At 31.9% G+C, this 27,162-nt stretch overlaps 1 protein-coding gene across 2 annotated transcripts in view; it reads left to right on the top strand.

Moving 5' to 3' along the window:
* The window catches only part of LOC131846047 (kinesin-like protein KIF13B), a 154,891-nt gene that overhangs the window by 5,433 nt on the left and 122,296 nt on the right, over positions 1 to 27,162 (top strand). For both annotated transcript variants that reach the window (XM_059195263.1, XM_059195262.1), the window contains exon 2: positions 576 to 663. In XM_059195263.1, the coding sequence (XP_059051246.1) occupies positions 576 to 663 (88 nt within the window). The remainder of the gene's footprint in view (positions 1 to 575; positions 664 to 27,162) is intronic.

Raw genomic sequence — 27,162 nt, 5'->3', positions numbered from 1 at the left:
TCGCCCCGTTGATCCGTTGATTAAGTGGGGGGGAAAGGGTCCTGCCTAGGGCCCCCCACCTCTACCTTTGTAAGGAGGTGAAGAAGCCCGTGTCAGACTTATATAATTGATATTTCCTTTGTAATATTTCTTAATTGTGCTTTGTTCACTTAGTCGCCCCTTACTTTTCATCCCGGTTATTGACCTGGGTTGAAAAGTATTGATGATACACTATATATCAATAAACCCATCTTATTTCGTACTACTACAGGACAGGATTCATTCTGTGTATTGTAAATAAAATATAGGTTGTCACTGCTATCGTAAGAAAGTTCATTGTGAGTGCCATAGTATATACTTACTATGCTTGTGAATCAGCAGAGAGCCCAAAAGGAAGAGGGTCCAAGACACTCTTTCCCATACTACCTTTTTTATAAAATAAATATGGTGGGTTCAATGATATTTGGTAGATGGAACAGACATTTTAAGGAGACTTTCGGTGCGCAACGCTCGTAATGAACTCACTTACTTGTTACTTACAAGCAATCCCTGTTAATGTAATAGAATTCTAATAAATATTTATTTGTTTGTTTCAGAGCTCGAACTTGGTACACAATGCGTGGTGGATATGGAAGCGCAGCAGACTGTTCTGCAGTACCCTCAGTCAGGACACGACAAAGAAAGGTTAGAACGAGGTTCAAACTATTTTAATAAATAGGCATGTATACGTATAAAAAAAATAGGCTTACCATCATATATTTACCATCTTCTATCGAGTGAGGCTGTAAAACAGTAATACAAACATTATCTATTGTGCAAAACAGAAAAAATGTAATGTGTATACCTAAACATTAAAAACAACTCGAAATAAATCCTTTAGGAAGCCATCTACCTGCGTGGCCAGTACTAGGCCTAAACCTCTACTTATCTGCTCCACTGGAGACAGTATACTCTGTAGCGAAATGTTAACGGATTATTATGATATGGTCTTGTAAATAATAAATTTGTGTCCGCCATAACTATATGGATTAGGTCTTTCAAAGATAGTAAGTGGTCTTCAAATAGATAGACTCAATTTCGCATTTATAATATAAATATGGAGTAGCAATGAAAACAATATATGTTCAGTGTAGGAAGTTTTGATAATCGATCTAGCCTTAGAAGACTTCCTTGCCCCAGATTAAATTCTGCGCGTGTCTTAATTAATATTAGGAAATATAATGCGATATCGCTAAAAGTTTACGGCACCGTAACTATAATTATCTTTGTTGTTATTTTAATTATAACAAAAAGTGCTAACGTATCCGTGAATTTATTGGATGGATATGTATATCTGCTTCGTGACGGATCCTCCATCCTCAGGATATTAGAGAAGACTAGGGATGAAGTTACAATTACGTTTTTAAATGAAGGTCTCCTAAGAAACGTCTTTCTCCAATCTTATATTCACAAGTTACAACCATTGCCATTGCACAATAATTGTGATATGATATCGACATTTTTTAAAGTAGAATAATCAAAATAAATATGTCTTTGGCATAGACATCGCGCGATGTAAACAACAAAAAATACAAAAATAACTTATTGGAACCCGGCTAAAATTTAGGTCCTTTTTCATCCACGTTACCAAATAAAAGCATGCTTTTGGTCGCGACGCTCTGATTGGCGCGTTACCTCGACTGGTTGCGTAAGTGGCGCTTGCGCATGAGCAGTGTTTCAGTAGACGTTAGTGGATAAATATTTTAATTATATTTTTATAGAAACAGGAAACTATTTATTTTTTTAATCTCTGTCTTTTGATACGTCTATCGAAAAAGAATACAATGATGGCCAAAAATCATACGCTCTATGAAATGTTACCGCAGCCTATAGACTCGGCAAAACGGGTTCACGAGCACGGTACCGACCCTTTAGATGTCTTAGTATATATTAAGAGATCCATACTGTAGTCTCTTGAGAAAATTTTCACAGGGGATTCATTTCATTCTCTGAAGCCACGCAGTCCTTATAGTGTGAAAAATATTATCTATTTCAATTATTCACGCTTAATAACATTACATGAATTTTCAAATATCTTTTTTTACAAGATCCATGAAAACTGTGCTCTATTCCACTCTGTTATCGAACAATAATAACCCGCTTCTACTCGAGAAGATACTACGTAGGTAGGTACATACTTTTCTCAAACAACTCTATTTTGAATAGCATAAGAAAGGTCACATGGTAGTATTTAATATACGTTACCTACTTAATACCTACCTGCCCAAGGTAGGGCTTACACGGAATGTTCGTATTTTATTCCGTCGTGTTTGAGGATAGGGTTTTGTAACCCAACTGTAATGTGCTTACCATCTGTTCAGTAATACAGCACAGGTATAAAATATATATACATGTGTTTATAGTTATAAAAATTGTGTCGAGATAACACACTTAATATTGAAAAGGTGTAAGTTATCTGTCTGTTTTTGAAGTGAGAAGGTAACAGATTGTTCCACAACTAAACGATCTGGATCTCCATTATATCATTATAGTGGACAGAGACTATCTTTTATATATGTATATTCTAAAAATATGTCGACATCGCGAGTGTAATTAATTAATGTAGAACTCAATTCGACGTTATTTATTTTAATAGTCTCATTTAGGGCTTTTTCGGAGGCTAAAAGGTATATTAGAAGTTGGGTTCATATTTAGTTTCAGAAATGTATTTTTTTGGGAAAAAATCTATTCATTTAAAAATCGCCAAGTAAATACAAGTTTGAATGAAAGTTAAAAGACCGAAGTAATAGGCAAGAATTAGAATTTACCTTCGCAGGTCTTATTGCCTCTGGGTTAATTAACAACCTTTCGGCAAATGAAAACCTTTTTGGTAGCAATTACGGCTCATAGAAATGGCCCTATTAATAATCTTTGTCTTTTGACGTTGGCTGTTTAAGAATAGAATATTTTTTTATGTAACTGGCAGTCCACCTGGCAGTAAATGATAACCGTCGTCCATATCGTCATGTATATACATGATCAGCACTATAGACATTATATTAGTATGTGCGCCAGTGATACCACTAATGTTTTGTCATTCCGGAGGACTGGGATGTCATGCCTCTCATCTTGTGATTTCACTGCTTTATTTGTATTTACAAAGTAAGCTTGGCGGCTGAAGTAAGTGGACACAGGCGCAGAGGACATTTTATATAATATCATTATCGATAAGGATCGATTCTATAGCGCTATCTATTGTTTATCGTAGTTTCAAAAATTCCCGTTTGAGACAAATCGTCAGATTGAAATTGAGTGTTTCAGTTTGCTTGTTTTCTGTTGTTCAGGGTTTTGTTGTCTTGTTGCTAATTTGATGAAAGCACTTGTATATTTTGTTAACAATATGTGGTGTATTTTCTATATGACTGAAAATGGTAAATAGTCTGTTGTGTGACTTCTAGAAAGTTTATTATTTACCAGCTTACCCTTTCCTATGTAGATGAATTAACCTTCACTAAAACTAGGTACTACTAGAACTACGGGTGAAGTAGTTCACGGCCTGCATTATGCAAATTGCTACTGAGTTCCTAGTTGTACGTTAGTTCTGAAAATCCAGCATTAGTATATGAGTACTTCCTTGGCTACGCAATATTCAGTTAAATTAAAAATGTCCTTTTTAAAAAGCATTAAGACTTTTTTACTAAACTAATTTAAGAGCTCCGAAAAATAATATAATATTCTAAATATTTTTATGTATATGTGTAAATACCATTATTAGAGATATTCCATATAGTAAAGGATACGTTATATGAAATAACTACGCTCGTCTGTTATTTGATAATGACTGTTTATGTGTCAGATAATATGTAAAATAAATCGTACATGGGTTGGCGGGCAATATAATGTATAAATTATATCCTATTTAAAATATCGAATTGATTGAAATCTTATTTTGACTCGTATTACATACATGCAACATACGAAAATAACGCGCATTCTTAAAAAAGTATACGCTACAGCATGAGTCAAAAATAGCGGTTATGTCAGTGCTCCCTCTTAATGTTATATCCCTAATCTGTACTTTAAAGCATTGTATCTTTTCTATACATAGCTTGTTTACTCTATACGTTAGTCTCTCTGTACTCTAAGATGTTCGGAACATCGTTGTGAGTAATTATTAATAGTACTAGTATTGATTTCTTCTGTATTTTTACGTAATGTGATAGGAATTGTCACGGTTACAAGGTAAAAATGTATTTGTTAATGTACTTCATCAATCATGAAGGTAGATTCGATTTTAAACCAACTTAAAAGCAGTAAGTTATGAAACTCTTGATATACATAATTAATGAATTCATACTACGATTATTTATTTATTTGAGCGCGTCGGCGATCGATCGACAATCACAACGTAACTGAGTTACGTCGTCTTTCGTCGGTCATTTCTCTTGAATGTAGTGATGATAATCGAATGCGAATAAATAAATGATCTTAACATCCCGTTTTTGTAATAAATGATGCTTAAATATTATTACCGATTTGACTAGCAGTGTATGTTGGCGGCTGGCAGGATGATGACATGACTCAGTCAGGTACTCCAACGATACGAATTCACCAGGAATTAACCAAATAAATTTCTACGGACCCCTCCAATACGATGAAGATTTGTTGAACTATATTGTATTGCGTAAATGTACAGATAGTATGTCTTCCTATTTTTTTTATGTATCATACATTTTAATCGACAAGTTATTTTTTTTTACTACGATGGTGGCAGACATACGGCCCCATTATTTTATTATACCTACTCACTTAATTGGATGCATATACTTTTGAAGGAAAAACATAGACTTAAACACGCACTACATCAGCAGGGAAACCATAATAGTGATCGTGTGGGCAAAAAGTTTGCAAAATTGTGCCCGAACGACGCCGGACCCCTAATACTCATTAGCAGAATGATTAAACTTCGTAACTGGTTTTTGTTCTCCGTTGTGTCTGCGTAGTCGGTCATTAAACTTTGCATGATTTGTATATAATGCGTATATTTTAAGATGTAATGAATTATATATGTACTTTCACGGCTGTAATTCCAGGTGAGGTAGTTTGAAACGTTTCCTGCTGGTCGCATAGACAACGTTAGTGGTGAACTGGCTACGTGACATGACCACATTTCTCCCAATATGTTTCTGTAACAGTTTGTGCGGAATATGTGCAATCTCCTGTAGTTTACAGGGTCTAAAGCTAACCCCTAACCAAAAGTCAGTAATAGATATGAAATTCAACAAATTTCACCAAGCCAAAAGAAGACATATTTTTTATCTTAAATTGCGCGATAATGTGATTTATTTTTTATTAAGAGTTTTAAGTTTGTTTTTAGATTTCTTCCTTTTTTGTTAGTAAAAGTAATTCGGTTTCATCTGTATTGTACCTGGCCTTATGACTAATTCTGTGATCGCTAGGTAGGTACTCCTATAACACATAATCCATAATAATCTCAGTAACTAGGCAATTCAGTTGCAATTAATAAAAAAACAAATGTGCGTGTCAGTCGATTGACACGCGACTCGTCTTCTGCTGTATTGATTGACCCAAATAAACCCTACTTCGTATTTTACCCTTAATGTACTAGAACATAACGAGTATCGATGTGTGTGTACTATAAAAATACACCACCGGTCAAGTGCTAGTCGTATTTATCCGCTCAGGATTCCGGGCTTTGGAAATGTGAATTTAGAAATTTTATTATCCGTAAAATATCTGTGTACTTACTACCTGCACTACTACAAGATTTCATTCTAAAAATTAACAAGAATTATAAAAATATGTTCAGGATTGACGAAACCATATGTAAAGTGTTGATTGTAATAGGATGTTAGCCTGTAATAGTATACACAAAATATACACTAGAATTCATATCTGTCTTTTTATATTTAGTGAAAAATGAATCGTATTAGCTTATAAACTTAAGTTTTATAGAGAGCTATTATTTTATTTGTGCTTCGCTAATATTTGATTTGTTTCTTATTCTTTGGAAAGACAGTAACAAGTGTAATAACAATTAGTGTTTGTTGTAATTGACTATGATTAAAATTCACAAAGTAACAAATCTTTGTTGAAAACTTTGCGTAACATTTTTTGGTTACAAGATGTCAATGGAGCGGTTGCTGGGGAGAATTTAAAGGAACTCTTGGTAAAAATACAAAGACAAAGTAGAAAGAAACCCTTTTCTCTTCTTAGTTCTTTAGGTACAATCTATTGTGAAATGTAGTTTCTTGTTTAATTGGACTGGTACAGGATTTATAGAGCAGGGAATTTATCCTCTGTACCCTGCCTGTGTACCTTCTGAATTTCTGTAAGCTAAACGTCCTTAAAATGTCTCAAGAGTGGAATTTACAATGACAATTGAATTAAACTTTTCGCCGTATTATCTGAGTGCGTTATGCTCCAGTGGTTTTACTACTTAAGTATAGATTCCAAAGGTGAATTTTAATCAACGACATAAAAACACTTAGTCGAGTATTTTTTTATTGGTAATGGTGCGGCGCTCCGACTACTCTTACAGTATAGGCTGGCGGGTTATCAGTGAAGGATGACATATTAAGGATAAAGTCGGTCCTCGTCGTCCTATCGTGACGAATTCACGAGGTTACAATGGTTTCCTTTGGTGACCGCGTGGTAGTCAACCTGATATGGTACATTGGTAGCAATTAGGCCAAATTAATAACAATACCCTTCCTACCCCCATGGTATAATTATATTTTTCAATAGGTCTTTGATGATGGAAACACCGATAATATGTCAAGTTAATCCGGCGACGCTGCAGTAGGTTTACATCCTAGACTATTAGATTTAAATATTTCTATTGACATTTGGGTATTTTAAGAGTTGCATTCACCACAACGTCGACAGTTATGTGATGTAGTATCTAGAAATCAATACTATTTAATCAATCAGTCCTTGAACTAATCCAGAGTATCATTCACAATACACAAGGGATTTGGGAACTCTGTCCATTCTGCCGCCATCCCAACTTGTCAACTAGTTTGGAGGTGTCTGCGAGTATAACTTGTGCCATAAATTCATGAGTAACTATTTCACATTGACTGTGAAGAAATAGATATACTTACTGACGAATAACTTATATTTAACGAGTGTGTAGGATCTAATGTATTGTAAGATTAACGTAATATCCGTAATCTACTTTGGTATAAATTGAATGGAGCGAAAAAGTAACGAATTTCCAATCCTCCATAAAGATTGGAGCACAGATAGCGAAGGCAATTGAGGATTTCTTTCAAAGGATTTAAGCAGGGAACGACATAAATTGTGCTTAAAGGAAACCATATACTATGAAAAGGAATTTACATAATATGAGATCGTAATTTAATTAGGTATTCATACATTATTCCAGGAGGAAGCGGTATAAAATAGACTATATGGTATAAAATAACTTCTAACTATAAGAAAGTACTTTCATTCAAGGAATAAAATGTTATATTATTTACTAGCAACTTGCGTGATCTAGAAGTAGTAAGCGTAGGAACAGACAGATGAAAACAACGACTTAATTTATACTAATTATAGATCCTCTACATAATAATATAATTAATATTATATAGCGTAAAGTAAATTAGATATTTATAGCAATAGAACATAACAGCTGAGTGTATATTATACCTTTGTTCTGAAATGAAATCTCCCGGCCCCAAATGGCAGATCAGCGAAATTGCTTTATTTAAAACAATTTCTTTTAAAGTCACCTTCGTATTCCGTCCTGAGATATCTTGGAAAAAATCCCTTTTAACGGAATTAAAATAAAGCAAATAATATCATGACATCCCGGAAAATCATTGATATTTTTTCGTTAACTACCATTGAAGGAATTTAGAGAAACTAAATTTTAGTTCTTTTTACCGGTAGTTTATTGTAAGAGATTTTTTGTAAATAGAGTATTACGCAATCATAATCATACTAATTTTATAAACGCGGCAGTTTGTGAGTGAGGATGGATGGAGAGGCTATAAACATAATGCGGCTGAAAAGGCGGGCATAGCTAGTATTAATAATATACCATTAATAAATAGTACATGAAATTAGAACGATATCTATCTTGTTTAAACCTATTTGCCGTCTATAGGGATTTATATTAGCGTAACTTTTATACCTACTACGATAACTGTCGGGACTCATATGCCTTTCAAATAGGTACCCACACAATGTGTTCTGCTATCCCTATTTCACTGATAACATAGACGACAAGCCTAACGTTCGGCTATTTACATACATCTTATCTTTTTCCACCTAAAGGTACGGTAAATGCCTTACCTCGCATTCAAATTGTTATATTTTGGGAATAGTATTTCTTTATTTATACAGCGCTGATAGACTAGTGATATGTATCTGCTGATAGTAATCTATATTGTGATTTATTACTTTTTACATTGTTCTAAATGACATTTAACTTTTGTACAAAAGCAGGATCATAGTGTTGAATTACCGGATTATATTCATCTATTTCAACTTCTTCTGAATTATTGTTAAATATGTATGTTAAAATTATTTGCTGTAGGTAAACTCTGACTTCTTTACTAAGTTAAACCTTCATAGTCAGTAAAACTTGAACTTAGATATGGGGGTGGAGCTTCTTTGTAGTACTGCTATAGCCTATTTGACAAACAATCGTATCTTACTAAAATATTTCTTCATGTTCATATTAGCTTTACTAAATTAATCCACGCAGAAATAGTGCAACTTATGGAAGTTTATGTGATACGTATATCTCATCTCCCTATAATTCTCATTTCTTCGTACACAAGCTCGGCGTAAGGAAATCTTACTCTTCGTGATTTCCCGGGGACCTTTAACAATCTCTTTGTGCACGACCTCATTTCGTATTGAAGACTCGCTTTAGTCATGTTGAATGAATGTTTTGTTGTGATTCCTTGAGTCTATACTGGGGATGAATGCAATGTATGGAATTTTCTAACATAGAGTATTTAGTTTTAGTATTTACTTCAAATCACCTACATTTTAATAATGTTCAGTTTACATGTTTTACAGTGTCGTCTTATACAGGACAAAATTTGTTGTACATTATTCGAAATTTTGCCTATATTTTTAAAACTCGCTGCATGGGTATGATAAGTTTCTCTGATCTAGAGTAATTCTGTGGTAAAATTTTGTTAATCGTAGCTGTGCATAGTAATTAATAAAACAAAGGAATTTATTCCATTTAATATTCACTAAGATAGGTTAATTACCTTTTCTGGCACTACAGTTGGCAACTGTGGTTTTTTCCTGAAAGTAACAAATGGTTGTCCTTTTTCCACAAATAATCTTTTCTGAACACTTTAATGTTTATTTTTAAGCTTGCTTATTAAAAGTACAGAGTTCAAACTTGCCTTTTCAATATAATAAATATTTTTAATAAAAAAAAAAATAGATTAAATACTGTTATAGTAAAATCATAATTAATAATCATTAAAAAAATAACATAAAAATAGAGAAGCAATGAATTTATTATTGCTTCTCACTTATATTTTTTTGTTTTTTATCAGTTTTGTTTAGTCTCTATCTTTACCCATATTTAATAACATGTTATGTAAAAATCAAGATCCGCCAGCACTATTTACAATTTTTGTTTTGTAACGATTTTTCAATTTCATTATATGATAAATGAAGATATGTAGATGTTTCAATATTCATAGAGTTTGTACTCCGAATTAATTATGCTGGAGAGTAGCTATTAGTAAACGGTAGTACTGAGCGTAATTTGGAGTCACTTAGGCAGCAGCAACATACAGCGATAACATCCAAATTAACCTTCTGACGGCCTAATAGATTACTGAGAGCACCCTCCACTTGTCTAATCTTGCGCCAATGAGCACTTTAGTCTGGATTAACGGTTATTTCGCTGATGACAAGCTTTTAAGTTATGTATGTATTCTGTATTAAGTTCTACAATACAAGTACAAATTTTTGACGTATGTGCGACAAGATTGGTTTATTATTAATATAATTGTTTTAATAATTTAGCCGGGTGTTTTTTGTCTCTATTATGCTATACCGCATTGTCCTTAATACGGTTTTTATGAATTATTTTCACATTCAGTAGTTTTATAAGTTTTTTTAAAATAAGTATGTGGTTATTGTGGTCAGTTATTCGTTAGTTTTAAATATTTTACACACTAACATCCGTCGACTGTTATTATATAGTTTACCCAATATTGTGGTATTGCAAAAATCCGACCAGTCAAGTATCCGAAGTTTTGTATATGGTATGTACATTTTTCATCATACATTTTACAATAGGTAGATAATTATTGTAAAAAGTGTAATGAAAAATGTACACGCTTGCATTAAATGCAATAGCAATGTAATATTCAACGTTTTGGAATTGTTAAGGGATTATTCTGGTCTAGTTATCTGCATAAGTAAAATCATACTAATACTACAAAGAGACGGAATTTTGTTATGAGGAAAGGAGATTCAGTAACCACTGCGCCTATTTGAGAATATCTTTCTCTTTATTTAATACTTAAACGAGTTTTAAACACGAATAATAAATAAATACCTTATTTGCCATAAAATTATTAATTTTAAAACTAGTTTAACTATATTAATCATGTGTACTAAACACGAAAGTTAAAAATAAGTATTTCTCAATTTCAAGGTACATTAATCCAGCGTAATATAGTCTTTATATTATGTTAATATATACAAATGTTACTCGCAAAGTTATGAGCACCCGGACGAAGTTAGGGTGGATAGGAACCTATTACGTTGAACGACAATATTATAGGTCCCTTTGTACCGTATGTAAGTATTGGCAGGAGTTTCTTGAGAGAAACGAGCTTTGATGTGTGTACACGACTGTTTGCTTTACCGCCTACTAGTAGACCGTGCATGGTCGTTATTTTTTATTCAGTACTGTATAGAAAGGATCTAAAGAGGTTTTGAAAGGCAAAGTATATATGAGGCATGTAATAAAGAAGCGTAGAACCGAAGGGAATGAAAAATATTATTAATGCATTATAGTAAAGATATGAGAAAAATGTAGCGTGATAGGCAAATTTTATAAGATCTTTTCACGGTGCAATTAATTGTCTCGTGTCTAGACCTTTAAGCCTCCATTTCGATGTTCGCGGGTTTGATTTCTCGCACGGGACATTTGTGTAACATTTGTATTTGTGAGTATGATTTTGTCTTCTATGCATATTATGAATGTATTTAAGTATTTCTACCAGCTGTTTAGTTTTAGTATATAAATATATATATGTATATAGTAATTTTAGCTTAGTTAAGGAATAGATGGCGCTGTGTAAATTGTCGATTGTTATTATTGTTGTGGCGATTTATGTGGAAGCAATAAATCGTTAGAGGAATACAAAGCCATGAATAAATAAGCTGTTTTAGCCGATGTGGAAGGTGCGTAATCCTGAATGGTTTTATTTCGATTGCAAATCTCCATGAGGCAATAATAAATTGCACAGTTAAGCTCGTTATTGTTGGACCCTTGCTTAGTTCGAGTCATTACTTAACCAACTCAGTTTCAAGTAGCAACAAATGCGTGAATTATAACCACAAGTCACGAGACTGGTTTGATCTTCAGCTAATATAGATTACAAAATTAGTGATCTCAATTTTCTAGCAGACTTAAAAGTTGAGTTTTAGTGCTATAATAAAATAAATCTTCTCAATATTTTCCATCGGTTAGCTGATTAATTGTTTTTAGTCTATTTGAAATTACTTTATGAATTCAATTAAAAATTAACTTCCAAAAATATAAAATAGTGTGCTATGTTTGAATCAATAATACAGTCACAATCGCTGGTATAGTTGCTTACGCCCGCAAGAAGAATGCAAATAAACAGAAATCTGATGTATGTCAAATAACATACAATTAAAATATTAACAAAAATTTCAGAACGTATATGATTTATTATTTTTAAGGTAATATTTGTTATCAAATATCCGAATAATTAAAATAAGATGGATACACATCTTTTAATAGAAATACCCCTGTACATCCATTTTAACTATTGGTGTTCTCTCAATTTGTTTCTAATAAAGAAAATAGAAGAAAAGCTATCTAATAGAATATGTTTTTGTCCCATGCTACATTAAATGCTTCATTACATTTTAAATGTAATCCTTGCTTCTATACTTAATCGCAGTGGTTTAATTTATTATACGCATCTAATTAAACTTTAAATTTCGCACCTCACAATATTACATTTTTATGTTTCCCGAAAGTGATCGTTATGACGGAAATTACTGCTTGTATTGTATTTATGGGCGTTCCAAGGAAAATGTTTAATATTATTACAAAATTTCAAGGGCTCGCGCTCCCGTTGAGGATTTACGGATACTTGGGAGGGGTGAAAGTGATGGCATGCCGACGTGCGGTTTTACAAATAGCCTAGACGTAAAATATACGTTGTTCGTATATCTTTATACACCCGAATATTCTGTAATAGAACTCATAGTGATAAACCAAAAGCCGGTTTATCTATATATGGTATATCTCTTTATTAAATATGATAAAAAAATATATATTACGCATCCAAACCAATATATATTTTATTAGGTGTCCATATGGATGCGTAATGAAGTCAATAACCGGGATGTTCGTAGATTGAAATGTTTGACAGGGACTGACATATTTTGAAAGATCAACGAGGTGAACTAATAATAGTAATTTGTGACAAGTAGTAGAATAGTAAGTTGATGAGAATAAAAGAAGAACTTCTCATGTTCACTAAGGGATGAAGAGACAGAAATGTGAATGTCTGAATGATTATGATGGCGGATTAGACACAAGAAATGTGTTTTTGTTATATATTTAACAAACTTTGACGAATGATTGCAATTATCCTGTAATATCAGGTTGACTAAATGTAGTTTGCTTAAAATTAAAAGTCAAATATTGCAAAGATGAATGCGATCATGATAATAATATTTAATAGGTTATGATTTAATAGCTAATTAGTTTAGAACATTTTTTTTCAATGTCGCTACTGGATATCTTATGAATTCCATATTAAAGCAGAATTTTATTTATCTGTTTAAAATGAGTAAAGACTGGTTCTTATTTTTATTAAACATTTGAACGTGCGTGCCTCAACTTGTCCGGTCGTCCTAACCGCAAATCTTATTCAAATTGTAAATCACAAATGTAGAAAGTCAAGCTTAAATTATATGGCTACCTACCACACAAAATGCTGATCCTTACATAATATAAAATCGGATAAAGCCGAGCTTAAACTATTCATTAGGTTGTTCCAGGTTCGTGGTCCCTCGGAATTATTTATAAGTCGGTATACGATAGGGCCGTTCTCATTGGACTCCGTTGTTTTACGTGATATTGATGAGTTTGTGTGTGTAATAAAATAAAACCATCAGGATAGACGGTCCCTAAAGTTGCGTAATGCGGTTTATCTATTAATACACATACACATCAATATGTGGAAATTACGTTATGAATGTAAATTCATACACACAATTAAAATCAAAATTCAAATTCGCAGCTGTAGTTTGTAAAAACTGAACATATGTAGGCAATGTACGTAATGTACATAACGTAATTGTACACTTTCGTACGTGTTGTTATAATGTTACAAACATTACAATAATATTAGTTTCTACGTTCAAAATCAACAGTAATATTATTGAGATAAGGAACTCAAACCTATAGTCTCCGGTGATTTGTATGTATACGCTTATTATTTTTAATTTTGATAAATAAATGCAATATTAAAAAGGGTTAAAAAAAGAAAATTTACTGCCGAAAAAAGGACTTTTTAAAATTATCAAAATCGGTTTTGAGGTGACAAAAACATTACGTACTTAATTTAGGTACTTATATAGAAAAAAAATGTAGTAGACTTAAAAACTTTTTACTTACGTTGGATACCAGTTCGATTCCTCGCACGGTACAGACATTTTGTTTTCAGTTTGTAATAGGAAACACCCACAATATTTCCTATTTATAATATAAAAAATAATTCCATGAGTTCTAGTGTTCAGAACACATGTTATGCTTAGCTTGAGATTAGATGGTGCTGTGTTAATGGTCCCAAGTTATTATTATTTTTAAGAAATCCGTCGAGTCATGATTTCAAGTAGTACTTAAAGTAAGTTATTTATATTTGATTCAACACCGATGGTCTGCATTATTCACGGAAAATCTCCTGGGATAGGTCGTGGGTTACGAGAAGCCGTAGTATAACAAATTTTAGTATGCAATACCAACAATACAATATCTGCACGTAATCAAATGTTGGCGGAAGTTATATAGTTCCGCTAACTTTTGATTCGTTTGCAACTCAATTCTCGATCCGATATACATATATTTTTTTATTACCTTTAAAATAATGTGATATAGGCAAATATTATTTTTTAATGTTAAAATAGACTGATTTGTCTAATACAATTTCAAATTCCAATAATTTCACGTTAGAATTACAGGTATTTTGTCCGTATCACCCTCTTTTGTAAATATTTCTTCCACTACTTTCAGTTCCAATTATTTGCTCAACAACGTGTATTTATTAAATATTATTTCTTTAGTTACGTTACTAATGGGTATATACAACATGTTTCACTTCCGAATGGTCGTCGGTCATTTTTTTTTAATTCGACTGACCTCTTGGCGAGTCCTTAGGGCCCAATTAAGAGGACTCGCCAGATCTACTCCACCGATTGGATGTCAAATTGTATCATTCATCAACAGTAAGCCTATTGTAGTAACATTATAACATAATAGTATCCCATGCGAGTCAATAAATATGTAATAGTTAATTCAAATATGTATTATTGAAAACTATACGTAACATTTTTTTATCTTTTATTAATAAAATATATCAAATGTTTTGAATTTCTTAAAATGATTAATTTTTACTATTAAGTGTATATGTAATGGTAAATAACCTGAGTTCTGTAAGGAATTAGGCATGAAGATACATATATATGTATATGTATATAAAAATACGGTAATCAAAACCCTAAAGTAATCGAGGGTATGGTATAGACATAGGTAAGGATTATATATCCACAGGGATATATATATCCTCATCAACCTAAGTGCTACAGCTTTGCTATCCCAATATTGTGGACGGTGTGATACCGCCATTTCTCTTTACGACAACTGTGGAAATCTAGCTTTTATGTTGGATATTTGGCCAAAGTGATATATCATAGGGTTATTGCTACCATTTCAGCGAAATACGTTGGGGATTGACGTAAGCGACTTGTTCTTCAAATATTGAATAAATTCGGAAACTGTGAACGTATGTAAGTTCTTTCTAAAAAAATTACGGCTAATTGTTTTTATGTTTTGCATTATCTAGAAAATTAGGTCATTAAAAATATTTTTTGTAACTAGAGATCTTCCTATCATCGTTCGTGACTTAACCTTCTATACATTTATTTATTTATTAGAAAAATAAATATTTCTTAAATTTGTTAAGGTGTCATCTTACAGAGAATGAAACATAATGACAACGTATGATTGAGTATAAGATATGGTACTAAATCATGTGGACATAAAAATTTTGCAATTGTCAATGTTTATTTTATGTTTGTGTTAGAGAGCTATTACGTTATCATATGTATTAGATCATATTTGGTACACCTTGTAGTCTTATATTACAGTATAAAGGGCAGAAACGAAGATTCTGTTACTATTGATACTTGTACATAAGATAGTAGTAAAGTTCGTCATTAAGTTAATATTTTACAAATTGATAAATATATTTAAATTTGAATGAAATTCAAATACATTTATCATTTGATTGAAGCTTATACATGTGATAAAGCTCCTTAGATAGTGTATTATCAATGACGCTAATAGCGGTTCATGCCAGCGCTAGCGTGACTCGACCGTTAGTACCACCCAGACGAACTGCAGACTGGAAGAAGAGGCTGGTGGGTTTTCTTTCCACTTTTAATGCGAAGATATATGAACACAATAAGTATTATATTATAAGCTAGAAAAAAATGCAACAGGACTCGTGTGCATGATTGTGTTAAAATAGTATTAATTCTTTAACTGCCGGATTTTTTTGCTTTAACCTTCACTTGACTGAAATAATTATAAAAGTTTGATTACCAAAATAGAGCCAAATCGTTTTTATTGTTTAAATAATACATATTTTGGTATTATTAAAAGTATTTATGATTTTTTAAATAAAACAGAGTATACTAAATTAATTAAGTAATAAGTAGTAAGTTTTAGTTTAAAGAGTATTTGTTATATATTTATTCAAATTAGTCTTAGATGTTTACATTTGTAACAACATAAGTAAAAGTTATTATCAAAAGTTTCAATCTAAAAATTGTATTAGAAGAATCATAATTGAAATTAAAAAAAATATCTTTTTCAAAAAGACACCATCAAAAAACGAGGCAACTTATATAGCTTCTCAATCGCAACGTCATTTGAACAATCCGAAACGTGGAAGCAAGTACAGAAATAGCAGTGCATCCATCCGAGAGGCGTTCATTCACGGCGGATTCACCGCAATACCGGTTTCACTGTTGTACCTATCGATTATCACCAGATGTGGATGTATTTGCTTGTAAGCCATTGTGATCGTGCAGTAGAAGAGCGATACATGTGAAATATCGAGTTGTTTCTATCATACACTAATATCGATTCAATATTATCAGATTTGTTAATCTATTTTCTTTGTAATTAGTTGAAGCTTTCCCTCATTTTCGGACACGGTTTGTTTACGATTTGAAAAGACCTAATATTTATAATATAATGTTCAGGCTACAATAAACCTAACATCAATCACATGTTAAGGACTTTGTCAATCGCATTTTGAAAAATTGTACCTACTATTTAGATTATAATCAAATTTATATGGAATCGAATGAGGAGCACCAGCTTTCAAATAAAAAAAAAATCGTGTTATGTAGAAAAATGTTACGAGGTAAGGTAAAATAACTATGAACCTTATTTTTTGAAGTCAATTTTATTATGTAACAATGGAGTAGAAAAACAATATGTCATTACACACTTCATTCCAGATTCTCACAGAATTATATATGGGTTACTTCCATCATTGTATATTGAATCAGTACAAATATTTATTATGTAAATTTTCTTGATACGAAATTCGTAACTAATGCCAATGTGAAATGTAATTTATATGTGTAGGACACATTCTTTTTATTATCATCGATGAAAATACGTCTGTTAGTTATTTAAGTACTAATGTTGTATACTTACTTGCAAACGACATTTAGAAAGTTTGCTGCAGGTTTATGATATTAAAATGCAACTGCACGACGCCGCAATTTCCGTCCTGTCTTGGTTTACCTCTATATGAATTGTGTATGAATATTTTATAAAAATATCTTCAATAATTTGATTTGATGTATTGTGTTTAGAGTAAAACTAAACACCTACTGTGTTTAGTTTTAGTTTTTTTATATAATTGGAATAGCAAACAAGCTGGTAAGCTGCAACCATCGCCTATATACATGAATAAGTCCACGGACATCTCATTATCATGTGACACCCATGACACCGCTGTTGCGTTGTCATTCCGGAGGGCTAATATGTTATACCTTTTATTCTGTAATTTCATTGCTTAATCTGACTCTACAACTGAAACACAGATTACATGGAAAGCTTTTTAGCGGTTGAAATAATATTTTATTAATATTTCGGTTCTATACCCAATAATTTAAATTTGTTATATTTACTAATGCCGCTTACACAACTGTTGGGAATATAAATATGGTTCCAGAAATAAATACAAACTCAATATTTTGAAAATATTGTGCAAAGTAGCACAAGATAAATGAAATACTCAAACCATATTTATTTTCTTTAGAAAATTATCTCATTCCTCTGTATGAACTGATTCCATAGTAAGCACGTTATGGAAGCATTATATCAAATTTATTTTAAGGCCCTATTTTTACAGCAAAACAACACGGCTTATCTTATTATTTGATATCTCTTTCATCGATTCCCATTTCTCATTTCCGGAATCCGCGTCGTACATCACTGTCGCACACGTGACTCGATTGATGTATATACCGATAAGCCGCTGTATCAGGGATGCAAGAGATAAATTCGGCATCCCGGTTCCCATGGGAAGGCGCTGCACATGCGACATTGATGTACTTACATTTGGGGGTGAGATGACGGACATCTACGTCATTGAGGCACTCTCATCTGAATGTTTTATGTTATGTAAATTCATCTTATCACGACGTGCGCTTGCTTGAAGTTGGTTCTAGCGGGAGTAAATATGTATTTTAGTACTCTACACGAATTTATAATGAAAATGTTTTATGATATGTTATATTTAATAATATATTAATATAATAAATTTAATATATTATAAATATAATATATTAAATTTATTATCGTGTACCCGAACTGTCTGTATCGAAGTAATACAGATAGTACTTAGTTTAAATATAAAAGAGGTGGAAAAATAAAACTGATATTCTCTAAATTAATGTATTGTATCAGATTTTTCTTATCCCAAAGATGTATTTTTCTTATCTTTATATTCAAATTCGAACATCTAACTTTAAGTGTTTTCGAACTACATCAAAGTTTAACGAAACTTTTGTATATACGTTAAACGGAACAGTATAAAGTTTAGGAGATCTGACCTTATATAAAACTTGGAATATTACTTTATTTCGTCTCTATAATTCGTGTTGTGCAACACTTTGATCTTTTCTACGATATTGTTGGAATATATGATGAAAGCTTGTGTGATTGACTAGTTTATGTTTCAAAGGATTTCAACAGTTTTATTCCCAAGTAGAGTTTACTGTTGTTTATTGGTCCTAATCGATTTTTTTGCAGAATAAATTGTACTTGTAACCAAATGTCTCTATAGAATTTTAAAAATATAAATATTACGTAATACAAACGTATCTTTGCTTAGATGTCAGAATAGAACAGTTATTTAAAAAATAATGTCCTTCAATGGAGCTGAAGGTCGAAGTTATTAGTGTTTGCACTTGTTGTCCTTAATAAATATTGTTTAAATGATTTTTCTAGGTATCTAATTTACAAAATCATTAATAACAACAGCCCATCTCTATAAACTTAAACAAAAGGAATGAAAACCACAACAGTTGGTAGGAGATATTCGAACTAATGCCTCTTTAATCAGATTGTCAAGTATTTATTTACAAAACACGCTTCGTAACATTATAACACAATTTGCATATATTAAGACTTGGTAGATAAAGTAGGAAGAACGTAACCAAAAATATGACATTAGTGATCTCATCGATAGATAAGTTTCCATAGTTTTTTTTATTAGCGACTAGCTGCGCCCCACCTTCACACGCGTGGATTATGACATAAGAGTAGCTTAACTATAATACAAACACTGAATATTATGGGAACCTAATAGTGAAAACGGAATTGAAATCGATGAAACCATTTCTTATATTAGAATGCACAATTGGAAAAACAAACAGACATAAAATCTAAAAACTATTTTTACCCACTTAACGATGTACCCAGGTTATTACCAGTACAACGGGAAGTTACAATTTTATTAGTATTTAATGTATGGACACGGTTATTTTATTTACGTTTTTATTCTCGTTGCTTATCTGTTTATCAGTATTAATTGATATTTTGCTATATATATATATATGTAATTGTCTGTGTAATTTTGTGCATTTACTATCTACAGAATGATAAAAAATTGCGTAACTTGACGCGATAAGGACATGTTATACGAATATATTTTTATGTGTTGCATGGTTAACAAACTTGTAAGTACATAAAGACAAATAACATAACAAGTACTTGTGAAGATATCAAGAACTTGTAATTTTTCAGTTCAAGTCTATTGCGGAACAGTTTGAGGTGTGAGATGTTGTTATGAAGTAACTGACTCATAATTTTCCGGATTGCGACTGACAAACTTATAAATCAAGCTGCTCGACACACACTTCTATATAGTAACAATTTATTTTTATAATCTAGAAAGCATAAGTTTGTCAGTCGCAATCCGGAAAATTATGAGTCAGCTTTTAAGTCGGTTTTACGATGTGATTTTACAGTAATTTACAGACATTTTAGTTATCGTGTATGTTAGTAATGTGTAGTACTAGCAATGTACCATGTCAGGTTGATCTCCACGCTGTTCCTCCTGGAAACCATCGTGATAAATTTCTGGTGAATTTGCACGATGGACTAACTTATCTGACCATGAGTGATGAACATGAGTTCATCTTATCAACCTCCACTGGTGCCCCGCCAGCGTAAAGCGATAACGCAGGCTGGTACACCATTCCATTATCGTCCATAAAAAAATAGACGTGTAGTACCCCGCCAGGGTCGTATGACATCGTAATAACCGTTATGCTGTTCATGTATATGTATAGATATTATCACATATCGCAATATTTTCTATTGTCGTTACGTAATAAAAAATAGGAACTATATCTAATAATAACCATTTCTCAGAAATATTCACACAGCGCCATCTAGTCCCAAAGCAGAGTTTGTGTTGTGGGTACTTGGACAACAGATATAGTTACATAAATTCATTTTTTTGTAACTAGATGTATACAAAATACTCAGAGAGTTACAAACAATCATACTCATCAATACATAAAATGTTGCCATTGTGCGAATCTGGGACCAACATCTGAACCGACATCTGAACCGCTAGCCCCCCGAAGTTGTCAAATGGTTCAAATGATGTCGTTTCTACTGAAAAGTCATAATAATATCAGTTCTTTGTTGTTCATCGGGCAATACATGCCTCACCAAGAACTTGCCGACAAGAAGTGTCGGGTCGTAATGAAATTCTTATTGGGTTGGTTATTAACAGTGTACATATCAACAGGTTCCTTTTTGCATGGTGGCAATCGTGAATGGATTATTAATGTAAACACGTTTGCCATCGCGACCCCTAACGTTATCAGAGCGGAAAGCCTCCAACCAGCCTTGCTCGACTACGGAACGTTTGGTATATTAATGACCCTTGTTATTGTGAGCTGCTTAGCTTTGAGTAACGGTAACTTGGAAGACGTTTGCTGCCTAAACAAGTCATGAAGACAGAAAAACCTTTTTTAGAGCCGTTCACATAGACCTATGTTTGTATTATAGACTCATGAATAAAGTTGTAAGAGATCTTTCTGTATTTAAAAATTTAAAAATAATTAGAAATTGCACTTAAAACCTTTTGTGCGGCCTTTACATAGGCCACAAAAGGTTTTAAGGAGTGCCATATATGCTACCCAATCTCATCGCCCCCGTGTACCAAAATTCCATCGAAACTTTTCCTGGTTACGTGAATGTTTTATTTTATCTTTTTCAACCTTCATTTCCTCTACCAGTCCCTAATAAGGACAAGTTTCCCATTATCAATAATCTGTATAAAGTATGAGAACGAAGGGTATATTCAGTTAATTATATTAGGCCAATTTCAATTTTCTTTACGAGCAATTTACATTTTGCAACCAAAAATATTCAGAGAGCCATTGATTAAATTGGTGTGCTGAAAAAGGGCCAAGTAAAGTAGGTACTCGTAAGTCATGCGGAAATCGTAAATGTATGAATGGATTGACGAATATGGAGGAAATTAAAGGGGTTTGTTTTAATCGGTGTATTTGAGATTATATTCTTACAAAGATGGAGTTGTATATAAGCATACCAAACCTAGAATAAACTACTTGATAACTATAAATAGGATTAGGAAGTCCTCGTTATTTTATCATATATTTAAGTATAAGTAGCGTGTTACATGGAAGGTCGTTTTACAATAAGTATGCGCATTTATGAAGGCCAAGGTTTGCTACACAAAAACAAAGAATAGTATTTCTCACGTAGAATTCTGGTATTAACTTTAAATGCCAAATGTGAATTGGAAATTGTGCTTGAAACGTAATCCGCATTACCGATACCCTTTATTAACATTGAAATGAAATTTTGGAACAATATTTTGTTAGCGTATTCTTATGTAATGAATAAATATTTTCATATTCCTGTAATGGTAGGTACCTACAGGCTGAATCAATCTATCAGTGAGTTAAATGTAATTTACAAATACTTGTTTCTCTGTGATCGCATTAAATATGGCAGTGTGATGTACACTTACTAGCTAGAACTATTCTGATAAAGCATACATTCAATTATAAACAATCAATAATCAATCATAAATTTGTCAACGCCATGATATCCAATCTATTACTTGTCAACCACATTGGGAATACCTGACATAGTCACATAAGAATATGAATAATATATATGCATTTTCATGTAAATTCGGAGTTGATATACAAAATTTGATTCTACAAATTATATGCTAATTTTCAATTCGGCATTTCATATACAAAAATATGTTGGATCAATCGATAAAATTTGCATTATTGATAAAATTTTAAAGCTGGAGAAGCTCAGGCATTTGCTAACAATAAATATCTTCTATCAAGTCAAGTTAAAACAAGTATTTAGTAAACACTCGTTACGTTCTCGTACAAATGAAATAAGTAGTTAAATACATATGTCTACATAGACAACACCCAATTAATACAAATAATCATACTCAGGAATACATGCGTTTGTACCAGGACAGAAGCTAAATAGAACTAGAAATTGCGATCATTAATAAATAAAACGGTGTGCTAAAGCCAGTCCATTGAGGCCATCAAATAAATTCAATTACCAATCTACTACAGTCTTCTACTGTTCATTAGTCTGTCTAGCTACCATATGGTGGGACCATTTCGAATTTCATATTGCTATCCGTGTTTTCATTTATTATTTCTATTGATAAGAAGCCAGTCAAGTAGCAACAATCAATGAACCATACTTATTTGTAATAATGTTAGCGATCATTGACTAGAATCTCTCGAGTTATCCGAGATAATAAACATACTCGTACTGTACGACCTTGAGACAGCTCTCCACGACCTGTCATGTATGTAGTTTGTAATGGCTTCATAAGTGTTGTTTTTATGTCATATGATTAGCTAGAAAATAAGAATTTTTAATAAAAACTTGTAATTAATATATGTAAACTTGTTGTTGCTAACTGATTGATTCATTACTAGCTGAGTTAGAACTACTGAATATTAAAAACAACCTTTGAACAGCAGGTTCCCTATAAGGATTTTTAAAATTTATCCTTTAAAAGGGTGTAAAATGGACCTAAAAATTTATACGATAATCCATCCATCAGTTTAGGATTTTCAATATTCAAGGAAAATATATTGAATAGCCAAGGTTCGTTAACAGATTTCTACTAACGTAGGTGGCGCGTAATAGGTAGGTATTTAATAACAATATAAAGCGTACAAAACCATTTTTAAAAATCATTTTATATGAATAAACACACGATTTCACGTTAAAGAATACTTAACTTTACTACCTACTTTTTAAGAAAATAAACTTCTTGAAATATAAAATATAATGAACTTTATTTTTTCATAGTAAATAAATGCAAAAAGAATAATCAGTTTTTAAATTGCGTGGAAAGTAGGCCAGTCTCACAATAAACATGGACTTGTGCACTAATACCATATTGGTTCGTATCGTAAACCGATCGGATCTATCGGGTATGATCGTGCTTTGTGACTGCATTCCTTTATAGGTTCAATTGGTTATCGTCAATTGAATACAGTTTTAACAAGATCCATTGAATGGTATAACGAATTACATTTAAGTTTGTACAATGCTGGTTTAATGTAGGGAATTGATATGTACATATAAACTAAGACATTAATGTATGTATCTAATGGTTTCAACAACGTTTGGTATTGATGTAGTGAAAAAAAAAATAAAAAATGGTTATATGCTCGTTTGAGTTTATATTCGTATGTATGAATATTTAAGTTAAAAATCAAAGTTACAGTATTTATTCAAAAGAGCAACTTGTAAGTTTTTTGCTTGTTTTTCTAGTCTGAAACACATCTTTGACTGAGCTTTCTGAAAGAGCGGTATATTAAAATAAGTATGACTATTCAAATTTAAATATATTTGAATAAAGTTTTTCTCTTCTATTCTTTTCCCGTCAAGTCTATTGTTTATTGGGCAGTGACAATCCAGTGCCATAATTTTTTGCTTTATTCCCTTTAGTAAAGCCATGCCGTACCTCGTATGCTCACAATTTTTGCTTTATGTTCTTCATTTAAAAAAAAATCTCTATATACTAGAGATTGTATGTATGATCTAACACTATAATAGCGATGTGGCAAAACCATAGCCTTTTTAGCTAAAAATACTCTTTCGTTATTAGTTATTGGCATATAATGTTTGATGAAATTTATATAGATGTAAAGCTACAGCAGTTAATATTAGCATTTTTAATAACATATCCAATATTCGATCCTTAGCTCCCTTAATTCCATTCACGTCATGTGCAAATGTCGTTTGCCTAAATGATTTCATTTTCCATTACAAATCGACCTTCATAAAATGAGAAATTGAGTTGCCTACATTGTGTTGTGAATATTTTATTTCTATTGTTTTTTGAATTCTGTACAGGGTATATAATAGCCTTATTAATTTTATCCAGTTTATTTGACGATAACCGGTGCGCCTTCTTTTAGATTTGGATTAGTTATAAAAATAGTATTTTATATGAATAATCGCAAATCGCTATGTAATAAATAATCGCTTGCAAACTAAAAAAGTTATGCTAAAAATTATTTTACTGAAACCAAAGTAGAAGATTTAAAATTACTTTTTCTATAAAAGTATATGAGACAGTTTTCTGCAGCTAAATAATCCGTACTAACTTAGATGAGATATTATGTTTGTACATATATTAAAATATATATAGAAGTCTCACTAATTTATTAAAAATAACAGGAGTATTACATTTATATATGGATACATATACAGATATTCTAATTAGGATACATTATTAGTAGGCGTTACAGAGAATCTATTTATCGATATGTAATCTATTTATACATTGCAAATGTATGAACTCTCAATGATTGAATAACAAAATAATTGGATTTAACATTTCTGTGTTAATAATTTTAATTGAATACACTCAAGTGATCAGTATTACGAACAGTAATACGAGATGTTCTTATTTACTGTTGTAATAAGTAGTTACGTAACGAAATATTGCTGATTAAATGAATATTTTAAAATATACGTTCAATAATATTTTAATTCTTAGTATGGGTTACTATATTATAGAGAAGAAACTTCATTATCACGTGTGCTAAATACATTTAACAAAAAGTATATCTTCTAGCAGAGTCGTTTTATTGTAAATCGAAATATTCACCGATCCTATACGATATTCCTATACGAACAATATATAAGAGATCCATGAGTGTGAAACAGCAGCCAATCTTTCTAACGCATAAAGTTGGAGATAAAGCCTCGGAACAATTATCTAATCAAGTTCCAGCTGGTAACAAAGCCACTTCCATAGCGAAGCCGTTAGATTACTTCCTCTGATATCGAATATCGATACTCCAATTAGAGCTATAAGAGAAATCAATTGAAACGTTTAATAATAGTTATATACAAACTCTACTTATAGAATCTGTGAGCATGGTATGGCGACATACATTGTGGCTCTTAATTAGCTGTTGTAATCATACCTTTTAAATGTTTATGTTATTCATCTCTACAATATAAATATAACAATACCGCCTTTACTTTCCGATTACTAAGTAGTAGTGGTACTTAATTTGACTTTATTGAAATCTTTTGTTTTTTAAAAAATGTGCGCCTCATTTGGATATTGTCTTATCTAAGTTTTATAAAGCATCCGACGGCTGTTTTTTATTTATCTGCATTATGATTACTGTAGCTTTAGATTTCAGTTGTTGCAACAAGTTTTAACTAGTTGTAAATATTTGACTTGTAAAATTACAGCGTGTTATGTTCTCGATGCTTAACTTAATAACCAGTATTGTCATGTGTACTTCTCATTTCTTTTGTTTCACGTGACATATGGTTGGTTTCACTTTTTATTCATATAGTGAAACATTTATTTCTAAAACGTTGAGACTTGATGATCTTAGTTAAAGTAGTAATGATTTTATTCGAATAGAAAACAGGAACTATCCACTCGGGAACACTACAGCAGCCTGCCCTCGAGGATCGGAAGAGGACGTTATAACCTCTCTGCACCGATAAATTTATTGAAATGGCGTTTTTATCGCATATTTTTATATGCAGGTTAAGTGTAAATATTAATTCAAGGCTTACTTACGCATTATATCATCTAGTCGTCGGAGTGCTACCTTGTCACGCTGTGCTTGCACGTGACAGAGTGATGTGGTCACTAGTCATCGGGGCCGTTTTCCAATTTTAATACGATATTTGTAGATACAGACTTATGGTAGGTAATACAAACATAAAGAGTAAAAATATTTACGGACTAACAGAGAAACACTAAACACTAATTTAAATTAAAAATATTTTTCAATGTTATGTTGTCATTTTCTAATTCTATTCCAGACTTTCATGCGTCTCTTAATGAATCTCAAACAACGTTTCACATTTATAAATGGATAAATGATTACAGTTTATTGCATGTATCCAAAATGTGTTGCATAATTTAAATCTCCATTATATTCAGCTGTGCATATAGGAGTTTTGCCACGTTTCGCTGTAACTATGATCCCGACATTCTTATGATTCCCGACAGACTAAATGCGTATTAAGTAGTATAGGTACAGCTGTAGCATATATTGAACGCCCACATGTAAGACTGAAAAACTGTAGGATCATTTCATAAAATACTCTCATCATTTCAGGTCTCTATCGCTTAAATCTCATTAAACTTGACAGCTTTGCTAATATAGCCACTGGCGTAAGAGTCTAATTCATGTGATATTGATTTTGTTCAGTCGTATGCGATAAGAATTCTAATCAAGTATACGTTTTACATTTGCCTGTTCTCCGTTTACTTTGGAAAGCTGTAAACTGTTATAACTTAACAAAGTTTTATGTTACAAACTCATATTTTACGCGATAATTGCGACTTAAGTTTCATTACCAAAATTGTTTATTATGGTAGATTAAATATGGCAATTAATTTATCAGTTAAACAAACCAGATAAGCTATCAAAATGAATACAATTTTTTGTAGCTATTATACTAGTATTTCTGTTTCATCAAATATTGTAAATCTGCAACTGTTCATTACCATAAACGAATGCGGTGTACACCGTTGGCGTGTTTAGTCAGCGTCTGCCTGTTTATAGCATGCGAATTTG

The sequence above is a fragment of the Achroia grisella genome, unplaced genomic scaffold, assembly GCF_030625045.1.
Source record: "Achroia grisella isolate CSIRO2021 unplaced genomic scaffold, CSIRO_AGI_Agris_v1 utg487, whole genome shotgun sequence".
Classification (NCBI taxonomy): Eukaryota; Metazoa; Arthropoda; class Insecta; order Lepidoptera; family Pyralidae; genus Achroia; species Achroia grisella.
The sequence above is the reverse complement of the archived record's forward strand: the minus strand, read 5'-3'. Positions and strand labels throughout refer to the sequence as shown.